Below are 26,220 nucleotides of genomic sequence, written 5' to 3' on the forward strand. Positions count from 1 at the left end.
TAAATAATTACTTAACTATTTCACACATGGTGACCTCATATAGGGACAGAGAAAATATATAATCTTTGTATGGGAACATGCAAGATAGCCTCATATGAGTATGACAGTTCCCATATAAAAGCAAGGGGAATTTGAAGTTGTGATTTATTAATGAAATGGAATAAAATGTGTTAATTACTCAATACAAAACAATGTGGTCCCTTGGTCTCCATTGTTTACACAATTAAGAGTCATAAATAGTGTTAATATAGAACCTGTCGTGATCAAACTAACATTTTTTTAAGCAATTATCCGTCTTTCCTTTCTTCTTTTGTTATGAAAATATTTTGATCACTATACCAACACCTGTTTTATTCCAAGAACATGCACTTTCAAATGCATAATCTCTGCAGTGAATTGTGGGTTTCTAGTCCTGGGCAAAATGTAATCTCCGATTAAACTCGACAAAGAAATTCACACGCTTCCACAGCGGTAGCTCGAGTAGGGTTAAGGAAAGGTCACGTTTACGTGATGAATCAGTTGCATTTGCTAGTTTCATAATGTATTTTCATTGACAGTTTACAGCCTCTGTACAGTAGTAAAAATGTCAATGCCCAGCATGTAAGGAAAATTCGCTTTTAAAATCAGCTTTTAAACCCTCGATTCTATAGGTGACGGAAGGGCAGCTTTTCTTATTCTGAAATCACACTAATTAATATATATTTTGATTTGCATCCAGTGTAGAACCGCCTGTAGGTTACACTGGCATGAGAATGGTCTACAACAGGGGTGTCCAACCTTTTTGGCAACAAGTGCCATACGGATGAACAATTGGCCATTAAAAGAGCCAGAAAGCCACAAACAAACTTTCAAAATGTATAAAATCAAAATGTAACTATTTACATAAAATCAAATATTTTACCACTAAAAGCAGTAGGAAAAAAATATACCAGTGGAAAGAACTCTTGAAATTGGGTTAAGCTGCATCCTTCCACGCCAAAGAAATAAGCTCTGCTTCACAACCAACCATTGCTCTGGCCCCATCAGATGGCATTACCACTAGATTCTCTTTAGTAATATTCCACTTCTCAGAGTACTAGTCCAAATGTGGTTTTGTATCCATAGCAGTAGTTTTGTTTTGCCCAATAATTCTTCCTTGAAGGAAAAGTAATTTCCATACCAAACAAAGACAAATAACTGGGCCGTGTCTGAAATATTACAGGATTCATCAATAGCTATTGAAAACCCATCAGTTTCTTATATCATGTAGCATTTGTTCAAAAAGACTTTTGCCAATGTCCTCTGTGCATCTAGCTACTGTATTCCTGCCCAGCGGTACATCCATTATTTTTTTGCACAACTGCATCTTTATATCTCTCACCTCTGCACAAGTGTAGCTGCAGCTTCCTTATTTAGTAAACCGTAAGTAAATGGTCTCAAATGTTGACTTCAGCGACGGTTAAAAGAGTGCGACGCAGATCAGATTATTTCATTTTGGCCCATTCCAACCCTTGTCCGTTTTTCAGGAAACACAAAGATACAATGTCAAATACAAGCTGAATAGGCTCCATTTGTTTTGTTTATGGACTTTGCAATACACAGTAGGTGTCTCTAGTAACATCTACAACGTACTGACAATAATCAACCATTCTGTTACAGACTAACAAGTCTGGCAAACAATTTTAGCTGTTAATTAAACCCTTGTTAATAAATAAATAAATAAATAAATAAATAAATAAATAAATACCTCTGGGTTTTTAATCATTTGTCTACTTAATGTTTTCAAGCAAATTGGCTTCATCACTGCCACTCACATATCCACTCTGACATCTGATACATTATTTCCCTTGTCCAGCCCTTCTTTCCCTGTTCTGCATACCAGCCTGCCAGAGGTATATGCACTGTATGAAACAAATGTAAAATACCTAGATGGATTTATCTTTTAAAATTACTGACAATTTGACAGTAATACTGTCTGCAGCTAATGCACATCTTGACCTTTAACTCGCAAGTATTTCTTGCCCAACTCATGTGATAACACAGGCATCTCGGAAAACCATGGAAACGCCTCCTTGTTCACCAACTTGACTTGTCCATCAACTCAAAGCTCTGGGACAATTCAGACCAATTTGAGCGCACGAGTTGACTGTCCATGGAAACAAGGTATAATATGTGTTCCCAATCAATACACCTAAAGCCACAGACAAAAGTATTGGTACCCTACACTTAATATAAGATAATTCAAAACATTTAGTGAGCATTAGTCACCAATTAATATGACAAAGACCAAAACACACAATTTCTAGTAGTTTAAACAAACAATCTTCATAATTTCTTTAAGGAATTTCAAATATTTGTTCATGAAAAAATTAGCACCATTACATCAAGTCTGTAAAAACTTAATAGAACTAATTAAAAATATATATTCATAGATCGAAACACTGCCCTTCCCTCACCTTTACAATAAAGTACCAATCAATGGCAATTAACTTCCACACTGAATGTTTAAAAAGCTAATGGGAAGCAAATTCTCCTCTCATCTGGAGCAGTCGCATTTCTACTGCTGTGTCGAACCATAAACTGACAATGAAAGTACAGTAGTCTATAGCTAAGAGAACACCCCTCAAAGCAAGCAAAGTGTTCTATAAATGCAAAACTGTGAACGGTTTGTATTTCACTTGGTATTTGCCTATTCTGCAAGTATTTGCATTTGTATTTAAAATCGTGTGAAAGCTTCACAAACATTTCAAATGCATTTAACCACTATTCAATAAATTGCAAAAGTTGTTTTCACCTGTGTCTTCAAGATGAGACCAGCAAATCATACAATTAACATGCATTCAGCTCAAACTCACCTGTTCATGATCTTCTCAACCTTTGAAGTATGAAGGAAAGACACAGTTTGACAAAGGTAGATCATTTAAATTTTTCAACTGCCATTTATTGGATGCTTTGATGTTCTGAGTAAATCACCAGTTGTAACTATTAATGACTATAAATACCCTGCACAGATGTTAGAAGGCTAGAAAATATACAAGAGCATTGTGGTATCATTCTACTTAGGAACGTCAACCCTATTGTAAAGATGTCAAGTACAGTTCAGTCTGTGATGCTTGATAAGCCAGATGACAAGGGTAAATACCCTGTAAAATGTAATTATTGCTATGCTGAGCTTTCTGGCTCAACTAAAGCAACATCCAATCTTATCAATCATCTTAAGGTAATCTCTTTCTTTTTGTTTATTTCCACATTAAGTGCAATATCAAACAATAATGTAGAGCTTGCAGAGCTTACGTGCAAGATTACTTCCTTATAGGCAGTTATAAAAGATGCTATGAAAGGGTACTCCTTATTACTTGTTTGTTTTGTTTCAGAGGAAACACAAGGAAGACTACAATGAGTATACTTCAAAACTGCCAGGAAAGGGTAAGCAGACCAGCAGGAGCAAGTACAAGCCCACAGACCGTCAAACTGTCATCACTGATGCCCTAGTGACCTTCACTGCATAGACTTGATCCCACTCTCTGTGGTTGACAGCACATACTTCTGTTCATTCTTGAACTAGCTGGACCCATGTTCCCAACAGAAAACATCTTGTCTCAACATTGATTCACGAGAAGTGTATGCAGCTCAAAAGACCTCGCCCTTCGTATGCAGCAACCCCAGAATGTCTGTGTGACCCTTGACATCTGGTCTAGCAGACAGGTGCGCAGCTATATTGGGATTACTGCTCATTTCATTCAGGAATGGACAATAAACTTGGTCATGCTTGCTTGCAAGTGCTTTTGTGGATCTCACACAGCTCAGAGTATAGCTGAACAGTATCATGAGATTCTTGCTGGCTTTAATCTCACAAGTAAAGTCACCAACATAACCACAGATACTGCTGCCAATACAATTAAGGCATTCTCTATCAAGCTTTGAGAATATAGATGTTAAGGATTCTTCCAGTGCTTTTTGTGATGAAGATCTTGTTGCCTACAATCTGACAGCACCACCTATGCACAGTTGGAACAGTGGGAACACATTCCTTGCTTTGCTCACACATTAGGCCTACAGTTGGTAATCAAGGACGGTTTCAAGAAAGATGGTCAAACAAACAAGGTTTTGAGCAAGACTGCCTCTAACTCTTATGCCCACAGGTCCACTCGTGCATCAGAAATACTAGTCTGAAAAATGCCTTTCAAGAGCCAATGCAACACGTTGGAACTCTCAACTTCGCATGATCCGCTCCATCCTGAGGGTGCCAGATGAGAAGCTACAAGAACTGGACACTCCCCAGCATCTCACTGCTTATGACAGGTAGGTAGGTACATTTTTTTTTTTTTTTTATTTCCTGAATAAGCTGTGTGAGCATGGTAAAAGTGGAAAGTGCTATTTTACAGTACATAACTAATTAATAACTATGTTGTACTTTCATTAGTGTCAGCTTGTCACTGTCATGTTGCTTCATTCTCCCACCATCTCCTCTTTCTCCACCTCAGTCTCATTTTGAGGGTGCATCTTCATTAATAAACGTTCCACCTGTCTTGTTTTATGCTATAGGCAGATAGCTCTAAGGAGTGAAACCACTGGGACAAAGACAGCAGCATCATTACTGCGACACTTGTGGAAAAATATCTTTTTTTTTTACTTTTCTTTCTTTGATTTCCTTTTTCTGTGTCAGTCTAAACACACGCAGTTGTTACTTAAGACTACTTTGCTTTTTATAGTGTGTTCAATTATTAAAGTTCCTGGTTGCACTAAATAAACCCTGTTTCAGCGGGTCTTAACACAGTGCTCAGTTGTCTATTTGGGACCCCATTGCACTGTCATCAGAATTGCTACGGTGAATATTTTAATGATGGGGTAGGCACTCTATAACAGGGCAAGACAAATCTTCAGAGTACCATTTCTGCATACTGGTAAAACATTTGTACAGAGTACCGGGAAAAGAGTTTGTCAAGATAATTTTATATTATGATTTTCAAAACGATTTTAGGCTACATATTTTTTTTTGTATTTTAAATTACTTTCCCACCTCTCGTCTTCTTGGTTGTCCAGTTACTAATATTGATGTTTAAACCAAATAACTCGGAACTTAATTTAGGTCCCGTTCACGTGACTTAGGGGTGGTCGCCATGGTAACATTAGGTGTGGTCGTTCCATAACATTAGCTTTATTCGGTGCAAGGATTACAATCCTTAAATATGTGTTTAATCATTCTGATTATGTGTTTTATCACTTAAATGATAACACATAGTGAACCATTTTTTTTTCTTCTGGCTTTGTGTACATTTAACAGGTTTTGAGATGACAAGATAAAAAAAAAAACACGTAGTTATCACAGTAATACAGTAAGCCTACCTACCAGTAAGAAATTGAAGTTACTTTCACTTTCAGATATTTCTGTTCGTTTTAGTAGTTGGACATGTACAAAAGTAGCTGACAGGAGTTAAACAGATGATAAAATGTGTGTATGTTAATTGGGTCGTTAGGGAGCTTTAAAATAAATTACCTACCTGCTGAACGTTTCTCGTGGAACAGTATTTGAAAGGCATCAGCTGAAATGGTTAAAGTATTCCTTTACAGTTCACAGACGTAGATTTAAGTGCTTTCAATCCAGGAAAATTATTTGACAACCGTGAAGACTTTAAAGGTTATTCAGCTGATCTGAACATTGTAATAATTTCGGAATATGGCATTTACAAGGCAATCCATAATGATTTGTGGCAAGTCGTGATGTGGTCGCATTTTTCAAACATAGTGAAAAACTACCTGTACGTGGTGATGCCAACAATGAAATGGAAGATCTTGTTTGCAAGAGGTTTCTGGAAAATTGCGCCAGCGAAAACGAGGCCGCGCACAGTGATCAATTTCTCAGATTGATATCGAAAAATGCAGTCCGTTACCATCAAAAAATATTTGGGCTCGGGTAACCGAAACACACTTTTTTTTTTTTTTTTTTTTTTTTTTTTTTTATTTGGCCTTACTGCTGCTCAAGCATAAGCAGCTGTTTAAAAACCCAACAGGTATGGCTGTATTTTTTTTCACTGTAAAAAAACTTTTTTTTTTCATGGATTTCCCAGTCTAAAAATAGGCAGTGTGCTGATCAAATAAACAGCCGAGTAATTTACTATTTAAAAAAATTAGTAAATAATCTTATGGATTATCGTTTTCTCTAGAGTTATTATACTGTAAAAGTTCCTAAATATTTAAATGCTTTAAGGTTCTGAAGAAGTGTTTGTTTCTTGTTAAATTGTCAAAACTAATTTGATCTCAGAGACCTTCAGTTTTTTTTCTGTTGTTTTTTTTTAATTGAGTCCTGGACCCTCAATGGGACAAGGTTTGAGAGCCCGGATTACACTTTGTTGCAGTGCACCTGCAGTAGCTGCAACATTAAAGCACCAAGTAAATTGCAAGTCATAATGCCTGTTGCAAATTGTCTCATTACAAAAATAGGTATTTCTGTTTTTTTACTCCTACTAAATCAGTGTACTTACAAGCATTTTCTACAAACAAGACAAGCATTTGCTGTGAAACTTAAAAGAAAAATGTATCATTTGCCACAACAGGGTTTTTCAGCTATACAGATTCTGGACCTGGCAAAAACTATTATTTATGTTTTATCATATTGAAAACTGGTTTAAAAACAGACCGAGATAAAGCTATACCATTTAAGAGAAGCCTAAATGACAAATTTTACAAAATAGATATAAAAATAACTGCTCACAAACAAGTGAATATTAAACAAAACTGCAAGGCTAATTTCGGTAGCTAACAACAAATTCATGGCATCGCCTAGCCTTCACTTAAAAGGTGCATTGACTGCTTGGCTAGGTAAAGGAAGCTAAGTGCAGATCATACTGCCAAAGAACACTCAAAGAGCACCCACTGTTTCATCAGCTTTGCATTCTTGTTCACCATACTGACCTTTTGGCCTTTTGCTGGGGAGACTGCCAAACCAAGTGCCTGCTACTGCCACACACGTCTGTTATGCGATTTTTTTTTTTTTTTTTTGCCAGCAATATTTGACACAGCTAACATATTTTAATATTTTGTTTCTTTTTCCTTTTTAGAAGTGGTAGATATATTGTTCTGTGTTTTGGCCTTATACGTTCTGCTTATAACATCTTCCTTTCCACTTAAACATTTTAGTCAGATAGAAAAGTAATTCCTAATGCTCCAGTCATGAGTAGTTTCAATAAATACTGTACTTTAATGCTAACTTTTGGGGTATATATTAACTTTACATTAACTTATGTTACTTTGAACTACTGTACAAAAACTTGGTCTTATAATAAAAACAAATTCTTACTTTATTTATCACAAACAATATAACTGAAGCCATTTTTTGTATTATTATTCCAATGTTGTAGATGGGATATACTTAAAAGGCTTGCATGCACATACATCATTTATAAAGAAACAATAATACTGTATTCCTTATTGATCACCTTGCTACAATACAATCCATCCTGACTCTCTCCAAAACACAAAAATATTGTGTTTATTATTTAGATTGACCTTCCAAAAATTAGGTTATCATGTAAATTGGTAGGTTAGGTTGAGGGGCACCAAGAAATCCAGAATTAAAAACCCAGTCGCTTTTTCACCAGTCACAAACATGCATTGCAAGTGTGAGTGGATTCAACACTACGTGTTCTGGTCACATTTCTGGCAATTCCCAGGCAGTAATTCTGAGGCGATACATCACTGATCCATCGTATCGTTTGACAACTATCGATAGTTTTTGTGTAAAGGAACGTTTTTATTTTTTATTAAAATTTGGAATCTGCAATTATTTTTGGCATTAAGCGTAGAGCTTCTCTGCTCCCCTCAGGTCTGACTCACTGAATCTGCATGCGATTGAGTTCACCTTCTCCCCCCTGCCCAGCCCCTGTGAGTGTTTACTAACGGGATTGCATCTGCGCAGGAATCTTCAAAAGTAACAGAGGAAGTTAAGAGAGTTGTGCTAGAATTACAAATACTGTATCGATACAAATAGTTGAGCCCTCTTTTCCACGATAAACCGATTATCACGATAGGAGCGAGATTCTAGAAAATGAAAAATTACTAGCACACAGGTGGAAGAAAAATAATCTTAATGAAATTGTCCTTATATTACCATTATTAATAGTTACAAAAAATGATATCTTCATTTAAGTCTGTGAAAATGGTACTGCAAGCTTTTTTCCTCCTTATGCTTTATTTACACATTTTATTTATTTAAATGTACTCAGAAATAGTACATAATTACAAAATATGAAGCATCTGTATTTCTTTCAATACATTTAAAGGACTTGCTTTACACACATATACTGAAAACTACTCAATTATTTTTCAAATAGTCTGCAAAACAAATAAATTATTTTGTACTATACAACCTGGGAATATGGAATTGAGCAGTATGGGCATGATGTTCTTCATGCATATTCCTTTTATTGTCGTTATTGCATTTATAAATTAAAAAAAAAAAACATTTCAATACTATTCTCAACTTTACCCGTGTTAGCCTGTTTTTCTGGTGGAATAGCTTATAACATGTACATTTTAATGAACGTATTGAAATTATACACTGACAATTTGCCACATTCTGCGGATTGGATGTACATCCTATGGTATTTCCCCGCTATATATATTTTTTGTAGTGAAAGTACACATTAGGGCTGTCAGTTAAGCCTCAAAATAGCAATCGATTAATTGGTTACACAAAATATAGCTAATTGTTTGAATAAATATCAATGATTGTACCATACATTTTCAGGGCATTCCTCTTCCCGTTATGTTATTATTTTAATATCATTGCAGTTTTAATATCATTGGATTTTTTTTTAATATCATTGGATATCATCTGTTTTTTTGGAGAACGATATATCGATAGTGAAAAATTAGGCATCGCCCCAGCCTTACCAGGCAGTCTACAATTAACTGAGTATTTCTATGATCCATTCACTAGCTACCACATGCAGTATATTCACAATTGACTATTGAGACGCCGGGAACCAATGAAGTGCAAGAAGCTTGAGAACTCAAAGCTGTGCAGCAAAATTGTTATGTATATGTTTTTAAAGCGTAAACCACCCATTAAGCACCTTATCTGGAACAAACATGGTATTTCCATGTTGATATCCGTTCAAAATTCAGACAAGTATTCGAATATTCGCTCATTTGCAAAACGGAATTCAAAGACATTACTTGTAACACTGTATTTAAGTAAAATAAATATCCCAGCAATAAGAACTGGTTGTGATGGCCTTCATTTACTCCAAAGAATGCCATGTAGTAGTTTAAGTGTAAAAAATGTTCTTGTGTGTATTTCAGGCAAAAATCCACACAGACTTTTTTTTTTTTTGAATCCCTGCCATTGCCATTTCTTTGAAAAAACAACTGACACATTTTCACAATGTAATGTCATTACTGAGGTTTACTCACTTGAAAAGGGTGCGTTGTACAATGGGGGGGGGGGACACAATTTTGGTTCTCGTTTATTAGATCCACATAACGGAAAATTCACTACTACACACATACACAACATTATCCTTGCAAGCTGTACCAGTGTTGGAAAGCATAAAGCATTTCTGAGTGACGTACCTGCATTCGTATCCCCGGATTCCGACTTGTTTCCCAAATCTGAAGCAGCACCTGCATACATTCTGGCAAGGTGGTAAATCGGTGCACAGTTTATACGTGTTTTTAATTCAAATATGGCATTGCTGGTGAACACAGATATAGATTTTAGCCTTCGAATACATGTCAAGAAATGTTCCTTCAAATATTCAGATATTTGTCCCAATACTAACTTCAGGTATCTTAAATAGATTATTAATATGGTGAAGGGGTCAAAAACAGTGTATCCATCTATCGTTGTTGCAAGGAGGTCCACTACGTCTTTTTATGCCTTGTTGTCTTGTTGTCTTTTTAAAGTTATAAAAAGGAAAGAAAAACCCAAAGTCACCGCTTACAAAAACAACTCCCAAAGTCACCGCTTACAAAAATAACACAAGGGTCTTAAATCCCCCGCCCAAAATACTGTTTACTTTCTTCTTACTGCAATAGACTGAGTCTTGACGGCTTCTACAAAAACAAACAATGCTTATAGATAGCTGCTGAGAATCACATATCACAGTGTCATTAGGCATTCTAAATCTGGTAAACTAGGGGAAGCAGGAAGAAAACTGCAGGGCGCGAAATAACCGATGGCATCGGCAGCAGTTGCCACAATGCCTCTTAAAAGTTGCCTATATGCCCGCCCGTCATTGCCGTCTGTGTCCCTCAACACCAGCACATCTGATCTACAACCCATTCACAAGCCTGCTCAGCGTCAGTTCTGTCACAATTCAACTGAATTCTAATTTCATCCTGCAAGAAAATCACCCTATCAATGTATTATTGTTGCCATTCTTTTTACTGTGCACCTCCCAGCACTAAGTCACAAGACAGATGTATTGTATCATTGGTTAATGAAGTGCAAACAGAGGGAGGAATGCCGTTAGACAGAATTCAATATGGCAGCGTGTGAGCGGCATGCTAACTCAAAAACTTTAAAAAGATAGGAGGAAGGAAAAGCGGTGTAAAAAAGCAGCAGCGAAGTGTTCTAGGATTTACCTAATGTTCAGGTATGAAATGGGTGCACAACAATTTGCCCGACAGTAATAATCTTTAATAATATTAATGTGAACTTACATCAAGTACTGCATAAACTGGTTGTGCCTTCATATGTTGAGAGCCACTTGTACAGGTTGCATTCCACTGTGTTTGGATCATTTAGGCATTTCACAAAAAATATCAAACAGCAGAGGGTTTTCAGGCCATTTCTTTAACAGTTGCAATTTAATTTGTTTGATGCTTCGCTGTCTGCTATTTCACATACATGTGAATATCTTTCAAATGATGTAGACCTATATTTCAATTTCCCTTTTTAATTTACAGCTTAGTAAAAAAAAAAAAAAAAACACAATGTATACCATGTTACACATAATCACAATATCTATGATCATATATGGTATAAAGGAGATATGATTCTATGCTTAATTACACATTCTGACTCCTTCCATGTCTTCAGTGTATATACAGTGCTAATTTATATATTTGTATAATAATCTTTATTTTAAATAGTGCTAATTTATATAGTATAATAATAATAATAATAATAATAATAATAATAATAATAATAATAATAATAAATCTATTTTATACATCACCTTTCATGAGTGCGGAACACAAAAAAAAAAAAAAAACAGATTTGTTCATACAATAAAAGCCATTGAATAAAAATGTGTTTTCATCTTAGATGTCTACTTCAACTGTCCAATGACAGTTGCTGTTTTGTAATTCGGTGTTATTCCCCCGCCAAAACATCAACGCTAAAAATGAACATACAAACAGGTAAATTATTAGTTTTGCTCAAATCCATATACCAAAAAAAATAAAACAATTAAAAAAAAAAGAAACGAGCAAGTAGCTATGCATGACATGGTTTAAGCAGCAGCTCCCTGCGTCTTGAAACGAGTGGGAGAGACAACATGCTAGTGAACGAAACACAACATAGAGAAGTGGATCGATTTCTGTTTTCATTTATTTTTGTGGAATACCTTCTCTGCTTTTTAACTAGTAAAATGTGCGTTTTCATGAAAGGGGCTAGAATGTGTATGTTTTAAAACGGCATACCTTTCTTTTCCTGGATCGAGTGTCCAGCAATCCACTATATTAAAACTGAAAATCCTTTGCAACTGTAAATTTCAAGAACTGTGTAACTACATAAAGTCTCTCATATGTAAACATCTACTATTGTATACATCCAGCTGTTTATCATTGCGTTGCACAGCACTGTCCATTGCCTGACTAAGTTTCTATGTGAAAGTTTTTTTTTTTTTTTCAAAGCCGCGTTGTTTGTACAGGTTACAGCGTTTAGCAAACTACACTTGCACAGACACACTGCAGACCGAACAACTCATTTGACCAGTATCGTTATTACACTCCAGCCATGGGTAAATCTTCAGGCAGTTTGGCTGAAAATCTATCTTTAACTTTCCCTTCACTGACATCACTTATTTGTGCTGTTGTATCACTAAGGCTGTACTTTTTCATGATGAGCATGGATTTCACGACTTCCATGAATTACAACCAGTGACGTGTTTCTGAAAGAATACTATTTTTAGCATTTAAAAATGCATTGATTTAAACGTTCGCTTCACCAGCAGACAATATGTTATATGAAATCCAGTTGAACTTGCTTATCCTAAATTATGAAACACATGGCATAGAGGGTTTTTAAAAAAGCTTTAATTACAGGACAGACAAGCGCTATATTTAGCTCTTGTTAACTGGGTGGCAGACTTCAGTAAAAATACCCAGAATTTTTTTTGCCAAATTACCCTTTGTATTTTTCCATCGTTTGTTTTTAAATTGGATATTTTTATATCATTTTATTTTTACAATAGAAAAGTTACCTATATTTTATTTTTGTAACAATTAGTGTGTGAATCAACAAGAAAAAACACTGATTTGTGTTTGAATTAACATTTCATCAACATAATAGGCTCTGTATTATTTTTGTGTTGTTTTATGGAATGAGTATGAAATCGCCTTGGTGCCCTTGGATTGGATTTATATTTTGCCTTTCTGCCCACTAGAACTGCCTTGGTGCCCCTGAATTTTCACGCCCAACATAGGCAACATTGCCTTACCCTTCATGACCTTAACTTCATGCCCTGATACAGTAGCTTCTCAAAATTTCTGCAGGATTTTCCCCATACTGAAAGTTGCAAATATGCAGGAGCAACCAGGAAAATATGTGATTCCTACGCTCCCGCGCTGAAATTCATGCCCTGGTAATAATGGTATGTTCCCTTCCTTTTGCTACACAAATGCAGTTTGGTTTTTAACTTTCATTTTCGAGTTGCATCCCTAATTCAGCAATATCTTATTGCATGGAAGCTGCAATAAAATAATCAAGATATGCATAATGTGTTTGGCCATTCACTATAGTACTTGTACTGAAGCCAATAAAAGTAACGTAAATGAACTCCAGTAAAACAAGGATATTTTGTTAAGTCACATGTAAAAACATTTAATCATGCAGGGTGGTTGGTATGCCACAGGTAAACGTACTTTCCACAACTGTATTCAACTATTGGAGCTTTAACACAGATCTCTAGGTGGCACGGTCTGATTCTAAACAAATGTTTGCAGCATCCGTTAATCATTTTAATACAGAAAAACAGTGTGGCAAGAAAATAATGGTGATGGCGTAGATGCTACAGGTTTTTGTTTCCTAAACAAGGGTTTCTTTAAAGTTTTGATGATTCACTGAAGTCCTGAATTATTGGTTTAAAATATCACCTTTACACAGATATATCCCCCTAAAGCACTAGGATACAACTGGACTGCTGGAAATACGGTAAAATGAAGCGGTTTAGTTCTCCTTAAAAGAACGAGTACGTATTCCTTTGAGTTTCTGGCTTTCTTTTTTCAGGCTGCATTTCCACTGGGGCTGTTTCAAGCGGACTCGGTCTGCTTCGTTTGAAACAACGTGCTTGCTGTTCACACTTCTCTGCAAGTAAAGGTGCCCAGTTCAACTGGATGCAAGCTAAAAGTTGTTTTTTTTTGGTCCTTTTCCATTTTTTCAGGGCCAAAGTTAGTTTGTGTTTACAATGCATTTTGCAAGTGCACTCGGTTCATTTATATGTTTACAATATTCTGCAAGGTATCTTGAAAGGTAGCAGCTATTGGTATTGCTCCAGTTTTTAATAGCATGTTTTAGATTTTTACATATTGTTGGGAAAGAAAGCAAGTGAACAGAGGGAGCACTTCGCTAATTTAATGAATACATTTGTTGAATGACGTGCAGTAGGAGAACAGTGCAGTATTCGGTTATGCAGCACTGCAGTGTTCTCCTACTGTAGGCAAGCATTTCAGAAAAGATATAGATTTTACTATTTTTTGTCCAATTTGGCTTGGATTTTGGTGTCTGACTAAACTTAGTTTCTCGCATGTCCATGTAATTAGAGTTACTAGATTTGCAGAGTGAAAAACAAGGACTTTTTTGTTCTTCAATTCACTGATGCCGTACCAACTCCAAAGCCGTTAAAATAACAGTATGTATTAACACAATAATAGCTTAATTTAACATCGGGTACTTTGCAGATGGTAACAACTCATTCTTTTCTTTATATGGTCACCTCAAAACATGTTAAAAAAATATACAAAAAGCCAGATTTAAAAAAATAGATCACTTATTAGCGTTACCATTTAAAACGTGGCAAACACAATCAGAACGATTAAACAAATAATCCATAAGATTGTTTATTTTATTTGTGAATGGCGCCAACACAACCTAATAGATTATTCTGCTATTATCTTGCTGAGCACACTAAAGCAGTTTAGTGCTTTTAAAAAAAATTAAAAAAAAGATACAAAATCGCAAAGACCAGAACAAAAGATGAAGGCTGTTTTTGCTCTACTTGTTTCCTCAGAATATGAACTAAACTACGAGTGAAATATTTTCTTCCGAGTGGGTGTTACCTTGTATAGTTTGTTTCCTATGTGCAAAAGGATCGAGTCCAGCAGGTGAGGTTTAGCAAGCGAACCAGACCAAACTGAGAGACCAACTCTTTAGGTGGACTCAGTACGGTTCGTTTTCCAAGTGGACTTTGTTGTTCACACTTCACACAAAATGTACCTAATGTGGTCCTAACCCTTTCAAACGGACCAAGTGTGAACACAGCCTTACAAGTCTTTACTTTGATGTGTTTCCTTTAAAATCAACGCACTACCTTTTTATTAGCGTCAGTATCAACTGCTTTCTTTATCATAGTGCAGCTGAAGCCAACAGTAGAAACACAGAGACTTTTGTTTTTACTGCAGTTAATGGTGTATTTATTAATAGTTGTTAAAATACCTACATTTTAGCACTGGCAGAGTTCATATCAGTTTGAGGCTGAAGTTATGTTACTTGTTTTGAAAACCATGATCTAAATGGAAAAACTTATCAAGTAGCTATGTAAATACTTGCAGACTTTAATAAATGTGAGACAGTTTATATTTCCTTTAAACTAAATTATAGGCAACATGGAAAACACTATTAGAATACCAATTATTTTCATATATTGGCTGAAAGAACAATTTCACAATATCTTACAATTATCATTTGAGAATTTCCATATCATCCGATCTCTCCTTTATTTTTTGTATAAATAGATACCACACCTACTCACCTTCTTTTGCATATCAATGAACAGTACAATATTATGAGGATTTGACCAGTCCAGAATCGAGTTAGAAAAAACAGCTTATTGTAAAAGTTATAGGGCATACTGGTCCACAGTCATTTATTCATTTTACCCTGGCCCAGAATAAGAAACGTTTGCCATCTCCAATACCACCTACTAATAAAGTGTTTTTAAATCAAGTGTCAGATCTTATGAATTATACTGCAACAAAATTGCACTTCAGCAGCTCTATAATGAATCAAGAGCCAGAAGCTACAGTACTTTACATCATCTTCAATATTAGCAAACCTTCAGCAACCAGCATGCCAAACAGCAACATTCTTAATCTTTATAAATCCTCATTTTAAATATCAAAATTCACCACTTGACATGTGCAACACATTGTTACTAAAGGTGGTCTGTTTCAAATACTGTACAAGCACAGTATTTAAACCCACTGGAGAAGATAGTGTGGTAATTACAGGAAGCTTTGCAAATTACTATTTTATTCTATTGTAAAACAGATATGGAAAGACATCAAAGGAAAAATAAATTAGCTGTTCACACTTACTGCTACAATATTAAGTATGTTAGTAATAGTAAACACCAGGCCATCCACACCACAACACCAAAAATCAGTCACACAAAAAGTAGACCACCATCCTACATTCACTATTTAATTATATTTTGCTGACAGCTGCTCCATAGGCCATCAGGTTAGGGAAGAGGTTAATTTAATGAGGGAGAAAAGGTTGCATTGTTTACAAACTACATCACAAAATGACCACTAAAGTATTCAACAAACTTAAAGCGTTTTAGAGGTTACTTAAATGTGGTGTGATGAGTACAGCTATGCATTCGTTTAAATCAGCACTGAATCACATTGATCTCTGCATACAACTTCAACACATGGTGTTCGACACACTTTACTGACTGGCAATACATTTAGTACAGTCCACAGACAAATATGTATCACAGAAAAATTATCAACCATATCATTTTCAAGACTTCAAATCACTGGTATCAATAACAGCCAAGACATTATAATTAACCCGCTTTGAACAATAACATACCCTAATTAAAATGAATGGAACCATGAGACAAATAACACACACCCTACGTTAAACCCCTCTCGTTCAGCAAGGCCCTGCATCAAGTCTTCTGTGCACAAACTAACGGTTGAGTTCCAGTGTTTACATGATCTATAGGATAAACAATATGGATATGCTGCACCCTGCACGAGTGACTTTGTTCGTAGACCTATTCCCTTTGTTTACTAACGACTGTAACAAAACAGATAGATGTTCAATATCCGTAATTCGCCAGAGGGAATCCCCACAGCCCATTTGTGCGTTGGTTAAAATGAGAAAAAAAATAGTAAATACATTTAAATTTACAAGCAGTTTTACAGCAAATTCAACGAAATCAATTTGCAATATTTTAAAAAATAAACAAACAACTTCTGGATTCATATGAGTTTTCTTTGCATGTGCAAAATTATATAAAACAATTAAAGTAAACGTGCTCAAGAGACTATTGCTAAAAAATACCCCCTATTCGATTTGTCAGAATAGCATTTGTACCATCTCTCTTTAGCTCCCGTCATCCTACAGATTTTATCTTAGAATTAAATAACAAAGGTCGTCGCCGTCCACGAACCAAAACGACATTTGATAGGATTTCATGAAAAACGCATACTATATAATTGCAGTGAATATAAAAATGACCCAGTAGCCTTTGTTCGGTGCCCAATGTGCTACAGGTTGATGTCGGGTGCAAACTCACAAGAGGGTACATATACACAAACACAACAATATAGACCACTATCTTTGGTCATTTAAAACAAAGAATAATAGAAATTGCTCACCAATTGTAAAGATCTACGATTGTTTTCTGACCACACTGAAATTATTCAATAATTAAGTTATTCAACCTTTATTTCTCTCACTTTTCTCCTCCGTCCCGCCATCTTGGGCCGATTCGAGCAGCCATTACTAACTATGTTTTTAAAAAAACAACTTCATCACAAATGCCTCATTCAAAACAAGACAGCATCATTTATTTGACAAATGCATAGACACGGTTATATTTAGTTTTTGCATGCCCCAAATGGCAAAATCAGAATGGCCAAACTAGCATGATGCATGACAGACAAGTAAATAAATAATAGCACAAACTGTTTTAAAAATCCGAAACGAAATATCCCCAACTGCAATATGTACACACGACTGCCAGAATACAAGGGCAATCGCAGCTGGTATTTATATTGCTATATAATCCATGACAGCAACTTAAAACACATTGCATAAATATCGATAGTACATGGGCACTTGTATACAAACGTGAATGTAAATGCTGACCCATTTGTACCATAAAAACAGTGCAGAGAAAGCAAGAAGTGGTATCGATTACACTGGAAAATTGATTCAAAAGTGTGTACTTCCTGACTTACAATAACTTATGTTTTGGGTTGACTTTGGCGAACACAAAACAAAAAAGATCAGTACTACTGTACTATTAACATCAAATTAAATGCCTAAGCGGGAGTCAGTGCCTCACGATTTCTGACGATTCACACACAGCAAGTATTAAGGGAACAAAACACAACAAAAAAAACCTTGCAGCACAAGATGGATTCTCTACACCACCCAGGTACAAAATGCGCTTAGCAGCACTGTAAAGGGACCGGCTCGGTCCTTTTTGACATACCTTTAACAGTAAGGCCTTCGTTCTGGCGCCATCTTCATGAAGCCTCAAAAATCCAAACACTCGGCTGCAAAGAGAGAAGACAACACAGGCGGCTCCGTGTTACTTGATTGCAAAAGAGGGCCGATTTAAACACTTAGAAACAAGCAAACACGTATGCAATTAAAAGAAAAGACGATTTTTTAATTATTTATTTATTTTTGCAATGCGCGGTTTCTGACCTGTCTATTTCAGCCAGGCTGTCTCTCTCCTGCGCTGTCAGCCTAGGAAAGTCCTCTTCGGTTTCACTCGCTTTTCCCGCCGCCATTTTCTTTTCCTCATCACCAGCAGAGCCGAGACTGAGAGCAGCAGCGCAGGCAGCAGCGGCTAGCGACACTCCGCACGATTTCATGGAAACGCAACGGGGAACCAAACGAGAACCTCCGCCAAAATTAAAGAGCGAACAAAAAAAACTGAAACGGGAAAAACTTTTTTTTCCAGGATTGAAAGATGAAAAAAAATAATAAATCCTTAAAAAGGAAAAACAAACCCGCCAAGTGGTCTTCTTTTTACATTGTTTTATATAAAATACTGTATGCAACCGGAGCGTGGATTACATGGAGTGATGAGAATACGGGGTTTTAAAACGGGGCGTTATTTGGTAATATCACAAACTTCCCCCCAACCACCAGCTCAAAGTTGTTGTAATTGTGTCACACAGGCGAACCCACGCCGCCGTCAGAACGCCCTCTCCCCCCTTCGCAGCCAATAGAAACCGCCACCTACCCCACACGTGACTCTCAGTTTTTCTGTGGTTGTCTCGGGGTTCCTTTCTCTATAGCGCCCTGAGTTCAACCAAACTTGTTATGGACCAAAAAAAAACAGACAGATTGGTTCAACCCCCTCCACACTCCTATTTGCCAAAAAAAAGTTTTGTATGACGTACATCCACTCAAAGATCTACAATTGGCTACACTTGTTGTCATTTTTAATTAGTAATCGTGGGAGTCTGGACAGAAAATGTCTGTTTTAGGTTGTGGCGTTATAAAACCGTGAGTATTTTCTGGGTACAATAGTGAGAACTAACAGAAATACAGGGTTTAAGGTTTAGGAGTTATACTCGAGCACGGACTCCCGTTTTCGCTATCACTGCCCTGGAAAGATCAATCAAACTTTTGGGAAGCTGTAGATGTTAGTTTGGTTAAAATGTTACGGGTCATTGGAGTCGTTGGCGTTTGTTTTATTACCGTTGTGCGCTGACAGCGTCATTAGAACTTACACTACGTCTTGGTTTTAAAATATGTATGCGCAATAGACAGAGATTACTGTAATGTGATTTATTTTATATAAAGGTTTTTTTGATTTACCGTAATTAATTCCACACTTAGACAGGAATTTCACATAAGCAAGGGAAAGCCTTTTCCATGTTTTATAACTTGCAGGTAGTTTTGATTGAAAGACAAACTACATTGCCCAGCTTTGGGCATGGCAATCTCCATAACTTAAATTGCAGTTACTGTGAACTGTAGAAAAGATGATAATCAAGGAAAAATACTTAATTGGAAATAGATCAACATTGACCATGAGATGTTTTTTACTTCTGTTTTTGTAAATAACTTGCAGCTAACATATACTGTACTTCATGTTACCTGCTGAAGTGTTTTTATGAAATGAAAGAACTTACACTTCTGTTTTGCTTTTTGCCTGAGTAATGTATTAAGCACTTCGCAGTCATGCAGGATTTGACAGAGGCCCCCCTGGAGGCGGAGTAGCTGCTGCACATTCCGCTCCAGCACACAACACACATTACCATGTATTCTGCAGTCCCAGGTTTGAGCTGGTTTTAGAAAGCTTGAAGTGGTTTTAACAGCCCTACACTCCGTCAGGGTGCTGAAGGATCTTTTTTTTTATGAAAATCTGAGTGATTGGTTGCAGCTAATTATATTTTAAGAGTTATTTTTCGTTAAGAAACCTAACATCTTAATTATGATTTTTTTATTTACATTTTTGAAAAAGTTTGTACAGAAATGTGTTTATGCACGAAAGTAAATACTAAGGCTGAATTACGTAAGAATATTTTCCCATTTTCTTAAACCAAATTCACATGTATAATCTAATGATAAGAGGATAAACAAAACTTTTATTACATTATTTAATTCACGCACAAAACAAAGGCATTCGTTTATAGGACCAAAGTGTATTATAGACTATAAAAGGTGGAAATCGAATCAGAAATGCTAATTACATATTTCAGGTATAGCCTATAAAAGCTTAATTTCTCAGTACATCCATGCGAAGGCAATCGTGGCCAGTAGTTGTGTGCAGAATTATACAATGGAGCAAAACCTTTATTTCATAGAGTGTATAAAAGATGTTATTGAAATTGTGGAGGATGGCCGAAAGGATTCCACAGCAATTCTGCAGCGCACAACTGCATGGAATACACTTTAAGCAGATTTAATGGTGCCTCCCTGAGAGGCGGACAGGTACAGCAGCAAATTTAAAAAATCTGTGGCTGAAAGTAGAGAGAATGGAAAGTCGTACTGGAATTGTTTATTATTATTATTTTTTATAAAATAGGCCAATGTTAAGATGAATACGTTGAATAAGGATAAAACTGGTTTAGTTGCAAGGGGGTTGTGACGTTTTTTTTTTTTTTTTTCAAAAGATTTCAAATTATTTAATATAATTTTTGTTAAAGAATAGTTCAGTTTCATTGAAGTTGGCAATACATTTTGGGATTTTTCATATTTGTTCCAGTTAGTACGATACCACAAGTCTTTAGACTACAGACATTGCTGGACTAACTTAAGCCCCTTTCACACTGGCACTCCTACCTGGGATCTGGCTTGCTGGGTCATAATCCCACGTAGTGTGAAACCACGTACCTGGGTTAACCCGGGTCCCAGCAACCCACCTCAGGATGTGGGTCAACACGCTTTGACAAGGGTTTAGTGAGACAGAATGCATGATGGCGGACGAGATAATAAACAGCCACGCCTGCGTGAAGGTTTCACTTCCGAAAGGAACATTTTTGTTTATTCTGTTTATCCATATTTATGTTGATTGAGACACACCATGAGCCAGATTGCAGCAGGGATGAAGAAACATTTGCTCTAATCAACATTTGGGCAGATGGTTCAGTCCAGAGAAGCTTGTATGAAAACATCTGTAACAAGCTGCTTCTGGGGCTTTGATACGCCATTGTTTACTTGTGTCTCTCACCAGGTCAACCCTGTTTTGTCAAAAGCAGTGTGAAATCATGTAGCCGACCCGCATGACACCGGGTCCTGACCCGTGTAGGTTCCGACCTGGGTAGAGCATGCAGTGTGAATGGGGCTTTAGTAACATGTTTTAGTATCCTTAGAACATGAAGCTCAGTAGAAAGTATAGATGTGTACAGTGGGTTTCTATTTTTTTTAAGAGGCATTGTCATTTATAAATATTGTCTCTTGAATCATAACCTTTGTCATAAAAATGACAGTATAACATTTATTATGAGTGGTAATCAGCAGGTGTTATTTGTTTACTTTCCTGTGAACCGGGAGAAGCTCTGATAATAGGACTAAAATCAACCATCCAGGATCATCGTTAATTGAAAATGTTTGTTACAGTGACGAACTCATCAAGATCTTGTTTACATGGGTGTCCCAAGGGACAGAAAATCAATCGCCCTGGCAGTTTTTGCAGCTGTGCATTACATAATTAAAATGATATTGGTTAACTTGTCACATGATACATTAACTACATTTTTTTCCCCCCGTGCAAAGTCTACTGTTTTCTTTTAAAAAAAAAAAAAAATTTTTGTGGCTGGTTTCAAAGATCTCAGTTAGGAATCTCTAGTTTTTAATTTCTATTTTTGAAACATTAACAGTTTTGGCACCAATGCCAAGTTAGCACCACAGTTCTTGTTAATAAAATCTGATTTAAAAAATAGAAGCAAAAAAACGTAGTGGTTCCTTTTTGTACAGTGTTTTTGACATGAGGTAGTAGGTTTGCACCTAGCCTCGTCATGTGACCCAAATTTTGGACCCAATCTGTGTAAAGTACACTATTCAAGGCCTGTAGGGATGAGCTCCCCTTACTGAGTCGCCACCACCGTACACTGGAGGTAATCAATCCAAGCACTGACCAGGCATATGAGAGCTTATGAGATCAGACTCATAGGAGGTAGGACCATTTTCTTCATTGGGATAAGGTGATTATGAACACAGCAGCCGGTGTCTAGCATCAGAGCTGGACATGTGTTTAGTTTCCTTGTGTTGTTCATGCAAGGTCAAGGTCAATAAACGATCTGATGCAGGGCTCCACTTGTATTGGGATAGTTCACACTAGCTGTAAATCTTCCATAGTTGTCACAAGGGCAAAGATATATGTCTTTCTGTCACCTATGACTGCAGTAGATGCTGAAAACCATTCGAAATGCAGAATGAGAAGTAGCGACAGAAATGGGATCAGCACTTTTTCTTGAGCTGCAAGTAGAGACAGTGGTTCTATAATGTAACAATGCCGAAATCACAGCAATTTCTAAATATTAGAAAAACAAACATGATATGGAGAAAGTTGAAACAATGCTATGTACAGTGTGAGAGAGCAGGGGAGGAGATGTGCAGTGCTGAGGCTCTGCACATGGGTGCGTGTGTGTGGGGGTGTCTGGTGATGGGAATTGGATTTAATTGTTTCAGTAATGAATGATTAATTGATTGAAAAGTGGAATAAGTGAGAAATAAGTCGCCAAAGGAAGGTAAAAATGTCTATCTCCTTTTTCTTTTTATCCAGATATATATTTTTGCAGACCACAGGCACTTTTATCCATGCATATGTATATTACAGGACAACCAAGTTCAATGACAATGAATGTATTGTAGCGATCTTGGTTCCCGCAGGGCAGGCGCATCACACAGGGCGAGGCAATCCACACACAGGCGGAGGGCGGGCGCGAACCTGGACCTCTCGCACTAAAGCATAAGCGCCGATACCGCTGTACAAAAGAGCCGGCTCCCTTGCAAGGAGCGTATATCGAGCTTATGTCTTTGTGTGTGATTACGTCACCTACCAGCCCTGCTGCTGCCTTCCCCCGTGCACGCTATTGTATTCTGTCAACATGGAAATATACAGAGGAACGCACTTATTTCGACGCCTGTATCATGTATATTAAATAATTTATTGATATTTTAAAATGGACTAGTCACACGCATCGCAGGCAAAAAAAGAAATACATACATTTAAGACCCCAGGCACTTTTATCCACGCATATGTACGTTACAGGACATCCGGTTTTAATGACAATGAACTAAATAAGACACATGCACTATGATGATGGACGTAAAATATGCATTCATTTTAGGAAAGCTTTTTTATTGATCTGGACACACTAATGTCAAAACTCAATGGATTTTGCTTTTGGGTGGCTTTAGGTTTTCAGTGCAGCTTTCATAACTAGAACAAAGCATTATGCATGACCTAAATATATGTAAAAAAATTAGGCCAGATTTGTACAATTGGTGTTATAAGAGACACATCTTGAGCTATCAAAGTATTGAAGAAGGTATAGAACTGTATTTGTAGAGATCAAACTCCTCCAAGCAGTATTTATGGTACATGTTCAACCAAAGCAACAATCTGTTGTTTGCTGTGATAGAAACTTAAATGTATTTTTCTTGGATTCAGAAAACATGTGATTTATCAAGTACTTGTGCACAAAGTATTGGTGTTCGGTGAGCTCTCTATATTAAAGTAGCCTACGTAAAAAATCTGTTCGATGTTCATTTTCTGTAGGGTGATCATACAGTTCCAGGTTCACTGGGACAGTTTGGAACAGACAAGTAAAAGGTACCTGAATCCTCTGATGGTGTTGTGAAATCCATTCTCTCGTAAGTGCATTCCTCCTCGAACTGTGCTTGTCAACTGACAGAAGATGATATATGTTGGAATGATGGCTTAAACTGTGATAACCAGGTACTATATGCAAATCGTAAAGTTGCATCGCATCTAATCAATGCATATGCTGGCACATTACTCTTTTTGTATAATAAAAGATTATAAAACACTACAGATTGCCAGGCAAGGAGTACTCATTAGTAAATTGACACATCATTTATACACTTCATAACCTAAATCTCATCTCACAACTGCAACAGATCAACAAACAACCTCTTGTGGTCTCTATATTGTGTCACTCAGCCACAGTTCCCTGTCTTTCTGCCAGGTGGCACTTGGCTGGAATTGTGGAGGACAATCAGGTCAGAAGTGCGCCAGCCCTCCATCAGCAAACCCAACAGAACAGCTGGTTTCTTTCACAGGGCAAATTAATGCATGTGCTATCCTTTAACAACAGCAGTAGCAATAACACCAGTTGGATGGTTTGCTTAATAGCCTCAGTGCTGCCAATATTATGCCTTTAAAACCACTGGCACAGAATGACCTAGAGCATCTTTGCCTATGTACATTAAGGCATTTCGATTTCATGCACTTGCCACTCAAAAAGTTTGGAGGTGTGTAATCAACTGTGACACAAATGTATCCTTTAGTAAAATAAATATTCCAATTAGCACCTACCCACACACATATTGTTACATTCCCACTAGCATCTACAGTTTTGGTTTGTCATTTCAGGCAGTGGCCAGTTTGTTAATAAAAAGACCAGCACAGTAAGTTAACACACTAAGAAAAACAAAAACCTATTAGCTTCTCTCATTTCAAACCAGACAATACAAATTTAATTTAAGAACTACAGTATATACTCTGCATACCACCATCTTCGTTCTAAATGGAAGGTGCAGACAGTGGGTTTTTGTTTCCTTCCTTTTTCACCTTTCCACCTAACACCAATCCCTACCGGTAATGCATTGAGGAGTTGCAGGCTGTTGAGCTTTTATTGCCAAATGCTAGAAGAAAATAGCACCAAATGAGAAAAATAAAGTTATTTTGTGTGTCTAGTGCACGGGGTAGAGTGGTAACCTGTCTACAGTCAGCCGGTGCACTATGTGGCGCAGCAGATTCATTCACAAGCCTCTCATGCCTCTCCTACTCAGGTCACATTTGAAGTGACACTAGCCCACACCACAAAAACATCACAACATTTGCCACATATGGCAGGCGCCAGTCAAATGTATCTTCAAGACTACTTTGATAAATCCCCATATTTAATTGTTGTTAAATAACCTGAAACAAGACCACCAGACTATAAGGGCACTTTTAGACAGGCCCAAAACTGAATAGCTTTGGATTGATGTGCATTCATAGAGCTGTGAAGAGAACGTTAGGTTACTCACGTAACCCTGGTTCCCTGAAAGAGAAGACAACCACCAACGACATTATGTATGGGATGTGCCTGCACACTGGGTAGGTATCGCTGAGCTCTCTATATCAGAGCTGCCGGTAGGCCCCTTCCTGGGATGATACACTCGGTCCCACCCACTGAGGGATTAAAACCGTCATACTGAGGAAGCCATTTCTCTTTTTCCATCGAACCCGTGAGGGCGACCGATGCAACCTCGCGGTTGGTGGTGGTCTTCTCTTTCAGGGAACCAAGGTTACGTGAGTAACCTAACGTGCACTTTCAATTCAAAGATGACCACCAACAACATTATGTATGGGATAATGTATACCACAGCCGTCGCGAGGGAGAAGGAACGGCAGCATATGAGGGACGCATCAGAACCGCATAACCCCAGGGTTAGCATCCCATACATAATGTCGTTGGTGGTCGTCTTCGAATTAAATGGGAATCTTTATTTAGCTTGAGTAATTGTCCATCACCTTTCATGACCCCAAGATGGTGCCAAACGATCAGTTACAAATGCCACTTCCCTTAATACATGATGCTGTTGAAAAGAGTACAATGTTATCAGTGAATCATGAGTAAAACATACAATGTGGAAAAAACAAGCCCCTTTTTAGTTTATATTTTGCTTTTTGTTGAGGTATATAATCCAAGATCTTTGATAAACGAATTCATAACCCCCAACTCTTAATGCAGCAGCATGACAAGAGTATGGCTGAACATAGGCAAGGGACCTTCAAGAAAGGGGGGTAGACTTACTTATTGAAACAGAAGTGCATCCGTTTGCAATAAAAGATTTGTGTAAGGTACCCTTTATTTGTTTGTTGCGATTGAGTCTTTTAAATAAATGTTTAGCTTATTTTACCTACTTGATTTCTGATATATGGGTCTAAAAATAAAAACTGGCCAAATTATTACAATCTACAGTAATTGTAAAACGCTGACACCTTAGCACAGAGTTGATACCGGTTCCCTTCACCTCTCACTTATTATTCTAGACCAGACACGCTCCGCCGACCCCACAGCACTACACCCCTAGCTAGCTATCAACAGATATATTTTAGTGTATTAATTTAAACA

At 37.0% G+C, this 26,220-nt stretch overlaps 1 protein-coding gene across 5 annotated transcripts in view; it reads right to left on the bottom strand.

Moving 5' to 3' along the window:
- The window catches only part of LOC117405424 (lysine-specific demethylase 6A-like), a 99,183-nt gene extending 80,479 nt beyond the window's left edge, over positions 1–18,704 (bottom strand). For 3 of the 5 annotated variants that reach the window (XM_059030060.1, XM_059030058.1, XM_059030057.1), the window contains exons 1-2: positions 18,098–18,703; positions 17,880–17,943 (exon numbers count right to left, since the gene is read on the bottom strand). In XM_059030060.1, coding sequence (XP_058886043.1) covers positions 17,880–17,943; positions 18,098–18,267 — 234 coding nt within the window. In that variant the 5' untranslated portion in view covers positions 18,268–18,703. Of the gene's footprint in view, positions 1–17,879; positions 17,944–18,097 lie in introns of all 5 variants that reach the window. The other 2 variants (XM_059030059.1, XM_059030056.1) reach the window with 1 other exon arrangement.
- Positions 18,705–26,220: the final 7,516 nt, after the last annotated feature.

This window comes from Acipenser ruthenus, chromosome 9 (assembly GCF_902713425.1).
Source record: "Acipenser ruthenus chromosome 9, fAciRut3.2 maternal haplotype, whole genome shotgun sequence".
Taxonomy (NCBI): domain Eukaryota; kingdom Metazoa; phylum Chordata; class Actinopteri; order Acipenseriformes; family Acipenseridae; genus Acipenser; species Acipenser ruthenus.